Consider the following 12555-nt stretch of genomic DNA (forward strand, 5'->3'; position numbering starts at 1 on the left):
CTGTAGCGATTGACTCTGCAGAAAGTTGGCGACCTCTTCGCACTATGTGCCTCAGCATCCGCTGACCCCGCTCCGTCAGTTTACGTGGCCTACCACTTCGTGGCTGAGTTGCTGTCGTTCCCAAACACTTCCACGTTCTTATAATACAGCTGACAGTTGACTGTGGAATATTTAGGAGCGAGGAAATTTCACGACTGGATTTGTTGCACAGGTGGCATCCTATCACAGTTTCACGCTGGAATTCACTGAGCTCCTGAGAGCGACCCATTCTTTCATAAATGTTTGTAAAAACAGTCTGCATGCCTAGGTGCTTGATTTTATACACCTATAGCCATGGAAGTGATTGGAACACCTGATTATGATTATTTGGATGGGTGAGCGAATACTTTTGGCAATATATATATACATACACAGGAGTTGGACAATGAAACTGAAACACTGGCCAATTTAGTGTTGGAGGTTTCTTGGCTAAATTTGACCAGCCTGGTGGCCAATCTTCATTGATTGCACATTCCACCAGTACGAGCAGAGTGTGAAGGTTTAATTAGCAGAGTAATAGCACAGTTTTGCTTAAAATATTGCAATGCACACAACATTATGGGAGACATATCAGAGTTCAAAAGAGGACAAATTGTTGGTGCACGTCTTTCTGGCACATCTGTGACTAAGACAGCAAGTCTTTGTGATGTATCAAGAGCCACAGTATCCAGGGTAATGTCAGCATACTACCAAGAAGGACGAACCACCTCCAACTGTGGACGCAAGAGGAAGCTGTCTGAAAGGGATGTCCGGGTGCTAACCCGGATTGTATCCAAAAAACAAAACCACAGCTGCCCAACTCACTTCAGAATTAAATGTGCACCTCAACTCTCCTGTTTCCACCAAAACTGTCCGTCGGGAGCTCCACAGGGTCAATGTACATGGCCGGGCTGCTATAGCCAAACCTTTGGTCACTCGTGCCAATGCCAAACGTCTGTGGACAATGTGAAACATGTATTGTTCTCTGATGAGTCCACCTTCACTGTCTTTCCCACATCCGGGAGAGTTACGGTGTGGAGAAGCCCCAAAGAAGCGTACCACCCAGACTGTTGCATGCCCAGAGTGAAGCATGGGGGTGGATCAGTGATGGTTTGGGCTGCAATATCATGGCATTCCCTAGGCCCAATACTTGTGCTAGATGGGCGCGTCACTGCCAAGGACTACTGAACCATTCTGGAGGACCATGTGCACCCAATGGTTCAAACATTGTATCCTGAAGGCGGTGCCGTGTATCAGGAAGATAATGCACCAATACACACAGCAAGACTGGTGACAGAGTGGTTTGATGAACATGAAAGTGAAGTTGAACATCTCCCATGGCCTGCACAGTCACCAGATCTAAATATTATTGAGCCACTTTGGGGTATTTTGGAGGAATATTCAGGAGTTCCTCCACCAGCATCATGTAGTGACCTGGTCACTATTCTGCAAGAAGAATGGCTCAAAATCCCTCTGGCCACTGTGCAGGACTTGTATCTGTCATTCCCAAGACGAATTGATGTTGTATTGGCCGCAAAAGGAGGCCCTACACCGTACTAATGAATTATTGTGGTCTAAAACCAGGCGTTTCAGTTTCATTGTCCATTAATTTGTCATTGTCCATAATTTGTCAATATCGTCAAGAGCACCAAATTCCTTGGTGTTCATCAGGCAGAGAACTTCACCTGGTCACTCAACACCAGCTCCATCACCAAGAAAGCCCAGCAGCACCTCTACTTCCTGTGGAGAGTTCTACAGAGAGACTGTCAAAGTACGAGTATCTGAGTATCTTTTTCACTGCCTGGTTTGCGACTTGCACCATCTCAGATTGCAAGACCCTACAGCGGATAGTGAGGACAGCTTATAAGATCATTGGAGTCTCTCTCCCCTCTATCACAAACATTTACACCACGCACTGCATCTGCAAAGCCAACAGCATTGTGGATAGAATAGAATAGAATAGATGAATAGATATTTATTGTCATTGTACCATTTGCATGTACAACGAAATTAAAAAAAGTGTCAACCAGTCAAAAGTGCAGCAGTCATACATACATTCAAACCTTCAACAATTAAAAAAAGTACTAATTAGTATATGAAAAATAAATAAATAGGTATGAAATTGTACACAGTCACATTCATCATCTATTCATCATCGTCTATTGCACATCTAATGTAAACAGTGTTTTTTGATTATTGAGTGCAGTAATGGCTGTTGGATAAAAACTGTCTTTTAGTCCGTTTGTCCTGGCTCTGATTGTCCTGTGTCACCTCCCTGATGGTAACAGTTCAAACAGATCATGTCCGGGGTGTGATGTGTCTTTGAGGATGCTTTGGGCTTTCTTAATACAGTGTGAACTGTGTAGATCTTCCAGTGTTGGGAGAGGGCAGCCGACAATCTTCTGGACCATGTTTATGACCCTCTGGAGCTCTTTCCTCTGAGCCACTGTGCAGCTGGTGAACCATGCCAATGCAGTAGGTTATGATGCTCTCTATGGAGCACCGATAGAAGGACACCAGTAGTCTCTGAGTGACATTGTTCTTTCTCAGCGCCCTAAGGAAGTAGTCTCTGCTGGGCCTTTTTCAGCAGCTCAGAGGTGTTTGTGCTCCAAGTCAGGCCCTCTTCTATCTGGAATCCCAGGAACCGGAAGTCAGCTACCCTCTCTACACAGTCCCCACTGATGGAAAGTGGAGTAATGTGTTTTCTTCCTCCTGCAGTCAATGATCAGCTCCTTGGTCTTTGTGGTGTTGAGGCACAGGTTGTTCTTCTTACACCACCATAAGAGCTGCTCCACCTCGTCCCTATAAGTTGACTCACACCCCCCCCCATATGAGTCCCACCACCATAGTGTCATCTGCAAACTTCACAATGGTGTTGCTATGGTGAGCGGGGGTGCAGTCGTGCGTGTAAAGAGTGTAGAGCAGGGGGCTCAGCACACAGCCCTGTGGGGAGCTGGTGCTGAGGCTGAGGGCCGTAGATGTGTGTTGGCCCACTCTGACCCTCTGACTGCGATCCCACAGAAAGCTGTTAATCTACATGCAGGTGGAGTGTGGAAGCCCCAAGTCCTCAAGTTTGTCCACCAGTTTTTTGTCGGGAAGAATGGTGTTAAACACCAAGCTATAATCCACAAAGAGCATCCGGACATAGCTCCCCTGCTTCTCCATGTGTGAAAACCACTGTAGGCAAACTGGTGAGTGTCAAAACTTGGTGGCCGGAGTGATGTAATGTGACTCTGGACCAGTTTTTTCGAAGCACTTCATCACCACTGATGAGTGCAACTGGCCGGTAGTCACTCAGGCTTGAGATTTGAGATTTCTTTGGCAGTGGGACTATGGTGGAGGATTTCAGACATGGTGGGACAGTGGACAGGGCCAATGACTGGTTGAAGATCTTGGTGAAGATTCCAGCCAGCTGATCCGCACAGTCTTTCAGCATCCGGCCAGGGATGCCATCCGGTCCAGCAGCCTTCCTTGGGTTCACAGACCTCAGCGTACGCCTAACCTCACTCTCTTCGACTATGAGGGTTAAGCTGCTGAGGGCCTTGAGGTGTGACATGGCTGTCTTTGGTGGCTCCACCTCAAAACATGCAAAGAAGAGGTTTAGCTCCTCTGCCAGTGTGGTGTCACCATCAGCAGCTCCAGGGTTGGTCCTGAAATTGACAAGATGCTGGACTCCCTGCCACACCTGCCTGCTGTTGTTGCTGTCCAGATGGTCCTCAATCTTCCTCCTATAATCCAGCTTGGCCTTTCTGATGCTTCTCTTCAAGTTAGCTCGGGCAGCGATGTATTGCTCCCGATTTCCAGACCTGAAAGCAGTGTTTCTCTCTCTGAGCAGCTGCTTGACCTCCCGGGTCATCCAGGGCTTCTGGTTGGAATAAACCTGGATGCGTTTGTCCACTGTGACAGTGTCTATACAGTTCTTTATGTAGCACAGCACACTGTCTGTGGACACTCCCAGGTCCTGATGTTCAAACACGTCCCAGTTGGTCCTGTTGAAGCAGTCCTGCAGCTGCTGAGAGGCACCATCAGGCCAAGTTTTGATGTCTTTTTTGGTGGTAAGAGCAATTTTGCAGAGGCATATGCGGGGATCAGAATCAGGGACATGTGGTCAGACTGGGCCAAGTGTGGAAGTGGTCTCGCCCTGCAACCCATCTTGACGTTGGAGTAGACCTTGTCCAGAGTGTTAGCTCCTCTAGTAGCACACTTAACATGCTGGTGGAATCTAGAGAGTGCTGCTTTCAGGTCCGCGTGATTAAACTCCCCTGCAATGATGAGCACAATGTCAGGATGGATGCTCTGCTTTTTACTAATACTCCTATGTAAAAGTCCAATAGCCGAGCAAGCATTAGCGTCCGGTGGAATGTAAACAGCTGTTATTATGACTACGGTAAACTCCCTCGGAAGATAAATGGGCCTGCATTTAACAGTTACATACTCCAAGTCCGTGGAGTAGTGTCTGTCTACAGTCACTGTGTTTGTACACCAGCTGTTATAGATGTACACACAGAGCCCCCCTCCTCAGCTCTTACTGGAGTCCGCTGTCCTGTCCTGACACTGTGTAGTGTAGCCTGCTAACTCAATAGCCAAGTCCAGAATAGATGGTTGAAGCCAAGATTCCGTGATTAACAGTATGCAACTATCTCTCACCGCGTTGTTGGTAGCAATCTGTAGCCTGAGTTCATACATCTTATTTGCAAGGGATCTGGCATTCGCGAGAAATAGGCTGGGAAGCGGTGGTTTGTATGGCTGCCTCCTTAGCCTAGCCAGTGAGCCGGTTCTGATGCCCCGCTTCTGCTTCCTGTCTCTGCGCTGCCTCACTGCTGGGATGGTAATCCATGGTGAGCCAGGGGTTCTCGCTATGTCCACTGGGATATTATGCGAGTGGATAAACCCGGCTGTAACACTGCCCTAGGAGCAAATTCCAATCCTTAGGAGCTCACTCCGGCTGAAGATGGTGTTCACCGAACAGAATGTGCATGAGATAAAATAAAACGCGTACACACAAAGCCAAACAAAGCACCGACTGGTAGAGCACTGAGCTGCAGAAACTGTGTGCACTGCCATCTTTCACCATCTGCTCACAGATAGCTCACCCAACCCCCCCCCCCCCCCCAACCTATGGTTCCTCAACACCCATAACTAAAACTGCTGTTTTTGCACTGCCTTGTCTTGCACTGTTTGCATCTGGTTGCACTTCTGTCCTAGCTCTGTGTTGTTGTTTCTGTTCTGTAGCTATATGTTTTATGTTGTGTATATATATCACCAGGGTCCTGGAGAAACGTTGACCCATTCCACTATATACTTTATCAGCTATATGCGGTTGAAGTGACAACAGCTTCTTGACTTCACTTGATGTGAGATTTGCAAAAGTGACCTCAATAATGATGTCAAGAGCAGTGCACAAATCAAAGCTCATGCACATGCTCTAACTGCTACGTTATCTGCTGGGACAAGAAATTGCAGGAAAATGCCTGTAGAAACAGTGCAGTGAGCCACCTAGGAGCTTTAGCCCACGCTCATGGTAATGGGACAGAATAATATCTGTGTAAGCTGAATCTCCAGCCAAAAATACATGCTTAAAAGACAAAGTTTGAGGGGCAGACTTGTCATGGTTAATTTATTGGTCCAGCAAGGAAAGTCACTCTCTCAACCAAGGCAAAATGTATTCTAGGCATAAATCTCCATAAAATCCTATGCTAAAAATTTTAGAAATACGCAGGGTCTGGAAAAATATATGGAAATTAGTTCTCAGAGATAATACCACTTTAATACATAGCACAGACTATGCTCCTACATAGACTGACAAAACCCTGAGGTTTAAATAGCATATGCCAGTGCTGCAAAGGGGACTCCAGGGAGGGGTCCCCCCTCCAGGGGAATAACGTGCTAGAAAAGACTGTGCAGATGGCTGCAAATTTTCCTGAGAAGGCACCACTGGCAACACCTCTGGCTTGCTTATCAGGGGTAAGTATAAATACATTTTTTTTTCATATTTTTTGTTCTTGTAAAGTTGCTTTGTGACATTATCTACTGTTGGAAGTGCCTTACAGATAAAATAAAATTAAATTAAGTCATATGTCACTGAGCACTTCTGAATGTGGGATCAGACCACAATGTGTCTTTGAGACACATTTGGCCCTATTCATACCTGTACTTTGCAGCAACCACTTGTGATCACATTATACTAGATGTATGTTAATGCCTGTTGAACAGGGGCAGTGACTTAGTGGCCATTGTGGAATGAGACAGCACCCAGAAATACTTGACTTCTTGGGTATGTGATCAAGTCTTTGCTAGATAAAATATCTGAGGCAAAGTGTTTTTTTTGTTTGTTATAACTGTTAATTTAGGCTACATTCACAACACATGTTGCCACTGTACTAACACTACCCCTTAGCATGTATACCAGTCACTGCACCTAGACTGTGTGCGTAAGTGTGGGTGTGTGAGAGAGAAAAATGTTCATCAACCACTTTCCATGAGTTTGTGTAAGATGATGTTTTCTGTTTCAAGATTATTCACTAGATTAGTGTTTATTTTTGAAGATCAAAACAATGAACATTGAAGCCTGTGAATTTAAACATAAATGTGTAATTGCTAGTATATGCCATGATTTCTATATTATCTGCTCACATTCATCCAATTGGATCAAACTGGATGAATAAGTTGCACTTCTCCCTTCCCAATTCCCTGAAGGGCAGGTGCCAAGTAGTAAGAATCAGCAACTCCATTGTCAAATGTCTACTCTTCTCCCCTCCTGTACTCCCTGATGATGCATGACTGTGTTGCCAAGAACAGCTCAAACATAATTTTACTCAATTTGCTGATAATACAACCATCCTGGGCCTCATCACAAATGCATTGCATCCAAAGGTCTAAATACTAGTAACTTGTATGGTGAAAAAAAGAATAGAAAACTATTTGGTCTCATGTAATTTCTAAACTGTACAAATGGTTGTTGCTCTATGAAATAATATTATTCTAATTTATGATTGTGTGGGTAGCTGTCATGTGTTCTTCAAGTAATACAAACATGACAATCAACATCTCTTCACTCTCCTGCCTTCTGGAAAGAGGTACCGGAGCATTCAGGCCCTCACAACCAGACTGTGTAACAGTTTCTTTCCTCGAGTCATCAGGCTCCTCACCACCCAGAACTGAACTGTACATAACTCTCTCACACACAAACACACACACACACTGGACTGAACTGTACAAATCTCTCTCTCTCTCTCTCTCTCTCTCTCTCACATACACACACACACACACTCAGGACTGAACTGTATAAAACTCACTGTCTCAGACCTAGGCCTTCACTGGTGTCCTTCCTGAATTAATCCACCTCTATAGCTTCATTATGACCCCCTGACATTTTCTACTCAGCCCTCCTAAAATTCTGCGGTTCTCCATAAACTCTACACAAATTGGTGATCTCCTCAGTCCCCTTTAAATTTCAAATGTCATAGACTGCGGCGTCGCAGAGCGAGGATCAGAGGACAAGTGTGTGTGTGTGTGTGAGTGAGTGTGTGTGTGTGTGAGATCAGGAAGACTCGTATTTGGCTTGTTCAGTACTCAAATGTTAGATACATCTGTGCAATACAGTGGAATGCTGCAATAAGTTTACCATCCTACCCTGTTAGTCAAACCTTTATTTTATTTATTTATTTATTTATTTTACTATTATACCCTCATTGGGGGCTGAGCCCCACTTAAATGAAAATTCCAGAATCGCCCCTGGAAGCCTCAGCAATAGATACTAATCAACCGTTAAATAACAAAGTAAAAAAGAAATTATTCTACAGTATTTCACACCTCACAAGGAATAGTCTGTTTTATTACAGTTACTTTTCTCAAAAAGACATTCTTCATGCCGTATGCAGCAAACTGCAATCTCCGGAGGACGCAGCATCCGAAATGAGATGGAATGAATACAGAAACACTGTATGTGGGCGGGTCGCTGCCTCTGACTCCAATACTCCAATTATGCAATCAAAGTAGATGGCTCCAGTGATGCCAACTTGAAATCTGATTGGTTAATGGATCAGTTTCATTGCCGTTTATTTTAATCTATGGGTGCCTGCACTTTTAATTCTGCAGGCCTCTGGGCGACACATGATGTCAGCCACTGTCTGAAATATGATTGGATAAATACTCATCATAAATATACACTACTGGAAGCAGCACAACCAAGAGAAAAGCTATGAAATGTAGAGAATAGACTATTGGGAATAATTTAATACTCATTCATGGAAAAATATATTAAATATATTAAAATGCAAGTCAGTGATTCAGATCACTGCTGTTTAGGCCAGCAGAGAAGGACTTACTGACCCTGACGGTCCGCCACTGGTTAAGACAAACTCCTGCCCTAGCTCTGTGTTCTTGTTTTTTGTGTTTGAACTCTATGTTGTATGTTTATGTAGCACCAGGTCCTGGAGAAACGGTGTTTCATTTCACTATGTACTGCGTCAGCTATATGTGGTTGAAATGACAATAAAGCTTCTTGAATCTTGAATCTTGAACATGTGCCCATATTTATAATTGATCCTGAGCTTTAGAGACACCGTTGTTTTGTAGACTATGTAAACCAAAAATAAATTTACTGTCCACTTCCAAGACTTTAAGCATGTGCCTTAAAAGAGCATAGATTTTTAGTTCAATATGGTGTTATAATGTTAGTCTCAAAGTATGCCAGCAGGTGGCGGCAGTGTTGCGTGGAGTGGTTATGGCACCATGCTCTCTTGGTGAGTTTGAGAGAGAGATTTCCTCATGAATAATGGTGTGTGATGTCTTGCGATAACCGCGAGAGCCACAACTACAACTTTTATTTACTGTTTTGCAGAATAAACACTTTAAATGTGCACCCCATTGTTGTGAATTCTTCACTGCACACTGGGAAGTGTTACACGTGCATTACATAACACATAGAGGATGGCACTAATGATAATTGCTAGCATTATTATTCGCAGTGAAACAAAATCACAATCACAGATGTACTTAATTATCTAGCTAGATATTTTAAGGAATCAAATGACCCAATGATAGTGAAGTGAAATCTCTATATAGTTTTCTCATCTTTTTATATAATTATTGTTGTTTTACAAGCCAATAACCTGAATAGTTTCTTACTAAGAATTTGTTGACATACAAATAATGTATTTTTGTAAATTATTGTAATATGTTAAATAAATAATACAATTCAAATGTTGTTTACGTCACAGACTGGAAAAGACCTAAATCTTTATTTGTTTTTATTTTTCTGTTTGTCCTCTTACTATTGCATTGCTATACTATCCATGTCCTCTAGGCGGTACTGTGTTGTATACATGTTCATCTGACATAAAATTTCTGAAAGGAAGGACTGGGTTAATTAAAGTAGGAAATGCTATATGATGACTCATGTTCTGCTTGTTATCCATTCCTTTTCCAACATAACAATTCCATACAGATTGTAATGGTCTGGATTTACGATAATTTAAGTTTAGAGTTTCCCAGGCCTAGTGTGATTATGAGCAAGATGTGTTAAGCTGAGCCTTTTTGTTTGTGTTTCTAAAATATACACTGCTTGGCCAAGAAAAAAGTCTCCACCTGGATTTAACTAAGCAAATAGGTAAGAGCCTTCCACTGAATAATTATTGCAGTAGTTAATATGTATTAGCTGGTAAGAAGTTATTTAATCCTAACTGATGCAAAGAAATGAGTCTCATTTCTTAAACAAATATGTAAGAAGACATATCCTGTGGTTGTGGAAAAGATGTTACAGCTAAGTAGTTTTCAAAGCTAAATACGAATTAATAAAGTGCCACTGGAGAGTGTAGATTTATCTGTTAATGATAACCTGTGTCATGTGAATCATTATTATTAAAAATATGAAATATGAAAATGTGTTTTGGCTCACTGACGGATAAAAACTTGATTTATTTCCATGCTTCCATGATGTATTTCCGTAAACTTACCCCTTCTTAAAATTTTCTAAAAATTTTAAAAGGTTATTTACACGCAAACTAGAAAAGGTCCGTAATTCAACACAAATAACTTATTTAATACGAACAAACAACTTATTTAATACAGACATACTTGTTTGTTATTTTATTTTATTTTCCTTACCTTCTCCCGACTCCATTTCGTGTCTCTGCTGGAGAAATCTAAAGTGAAAGTAAAATTTTACCGGAATAATATGGAACTTCATAACACACGCCTATGTCGCCATTTAGTCACCTCTGGTATTTTCCTGATTCGTTTCCCCAGGCACAAGTATCTACGTGATATCTCGGTTTTCATCTAGAATACATGTTACTCAGGGCGTTTGCTGATCTTCAATATGTCTCTGATACATCTCCGGTGGATCTTTCAGCGATGTCCAGTTACTGCGGTTCAGCCAGCTGCTCTTTCAGACACGGTAATAGAGCTGAAAGTGGAAAGCGAGCGTCGCTGAGCTCCTAATCAAACAAAGAAAACGACCATTTTAAATAAATAATTAACAACATGAACACACAATTCACAGTGTTTATGAGCATGCAAACTGTTTTAGATTTTTTTTAAATGGTAAAATGGAACAGGTTCAATAAGACACTATATATTATTAAGCCAAATAAACATCAGTTAATTTTACTTAATACATAATCTTGCATTAGTTGCTCTAATCAAAGACTTTTTTGTTTTCTTTAGTTTGTTGAAAAGTTTGGTTCAAATTTTTGGCTTTGTTTTATGATTAAAACATATACTTTTCATTATGTACCTGTAAAGATTTATTTATTTGTTTGTTTGTTTGTTTTACTTTACTCAGTGCTAGAATACCTAGTTATACATTATCCTTTCACTTTTTTACCTATACCTGTAAGTACCTTGAGGGTAAGTACACACAGAAAAATCAAGGTGCAGGACTGTACCTAAAAGAGTACAAATGCTTTGTCGCTCAAGCTGTACCCTAGCAGGGTACGTTTGGTACGTTTTTGTACATTCTTGTTTGTACCTCTAAAAAACATTTATTCACCCCTAGTGATAGAAATTGTACCTTTATGTCCTAGTTAATTTAAAACTACATCCATAGCATATGGAGGACATTTTTCCATAGCATTTCACTGATGTGCTGCTGAACTGATTTCTAAAAAGCATAATAAAAAGTGCACTTGCATAGTGCTATTTAATTCCTATAGAAGCATTAGTTTTTGTTAGCATTTTATTAACCAGTTTTAAATACAAACCACAGAGGCAGTGTATGTTTCACAATTTAATCATAAACATGAAATTCTGAATATAAAATGACTTGAGTATTCTCAATTCTCAAAACTCATATACTGGATATTCTGCACCCAACATTAACGAAATTCAATTAACATGTAGAATGTTTCAATTCCTTCTGAACTTAAAAAAAAAACTAGAAGCATAATGCCCAATAACAGTAGTTAGTCAGTTCACAATGCAAAATGCATAAGCGGTGCTTAACAAGTGTTTATAAAAACAGGTACCACTTCTAGGAGTGTAAAATACAGAACATTACCAACTCATTTTAACTATTCGTTATAAAATAAAATTTCATATATAATTCTTAATTATATAATTATATATATAATTCTTATATATATAATTCTTATATATATATATATATATATATACACTATATTGCCAAAAGTATTCGCTCACCCATCCAAATAATCAGAATCAGGTGTTCCAATCACTTCCATGGCCACAGGTGTATAAAATCAAGCACCTAGGCATGCAGACTGTTTTTACAAACATTTGTGAAAGAATGGGTCGCTCTCAGGAGCTCAGTGAATTCCAGCGTGGAACTGTGATAGGATGCCACCTGTGCAACAAATCCAGTCGTGAAATTTCCTCGCTCCTAAATATTCCACAGTCAACTGTCAGCTGTATTATAAGAACGTGGAAGTGTTTGGGAACGACAGCAACTCAGCCACGAAGTGGTAGGCCACGTAAACTGACGGAGCGGGGTCAGTGGATGCTGAGGCACATAGTGCGAAGAGGTCGCCAACTTTCTGCAGAGTCAATCGCTACAGATCTCCAAACTTCATGTGGCCTTCAGATTAGCTCAAGAACAGTGCGCAGAGAGCTTCATGGAATGGGTTTCCATGGCCGAGCAGCTGCATCCAAGCCATACATCACCAAGTGCAATGCAAAGCGTCGGATGCAGTGGTGTAAAGCACGCCGCCACTGGACTCTAGAGCAGTGGAGACGCGTTCTCTGGAGTGACGAATCGCGCTTCTCCATCTGGCAATCTGATGGACGAGTCTGGGTTTGGCGGTTGCCAGGAGAACGGTACTTGTCTGACTGCATTGTGCCAAGTGTAAAGTTTGGTGGAGGGGGGATTATGGTGTGGGGTTGGTTTTCAGGAGCTGGGCTTGGCCCCTTAGTTCCAGTGAAAGGAACTCTGAATGCTTCAGCATACCAAGACATTTTGGACAATTCCATGCTCCCAACTTTGTGGGAACAGTTTGGAGCTGGCCCCTTCCTCTTCCAACATGACTGTGCACCAGTGCACATAGCAAGGTCCATAAAGACATGGATGACAGAGTCTGG

General features: G+C 41.9%; 1 protein-coding gene across 1 annotated transcript in view; it reads right to left on the minus strand.

The window, feature by feature from the left end:
* The window catches only part of LOC131362584 (interferon-induced very large GTPase 1-like), a 58200-nt gene extending 47936 nt beyond the window's left edge, over positions 1-10264 (minus strand). The window contains exon 1 of the mRNA XM_058404699.1: positions 10126-10264. Within this exon, the coding sequence (XP_058260682.1) occupies positions 10126-10207 (82 nt within the window). The 5' untranslated portion in view covers positions 10208-10264. The remainder of the gene's footprint in view (positions 1-10125) is intronic.
* Positions 10265-12555: the final 2291 nt, after the last annotated feature.

This window comes from Hemibagrus wyckioides, linkage group LG12, assembly GCF_019097595.1.
Source record: "Hemibagrus wyckioides isolate EC202008001 linkage group LG12, SWU_Hwy_1.0, whole genome shotgun sequence".
In the NCBI taxonomy this organism is placed as follows: domain Eukaryota; kingdom Metazoa; phylum Chordata; class Actinopteri; order Siluriformes; family Bagridae; genus Hemibagrus; species Hemibagrus wyckioides.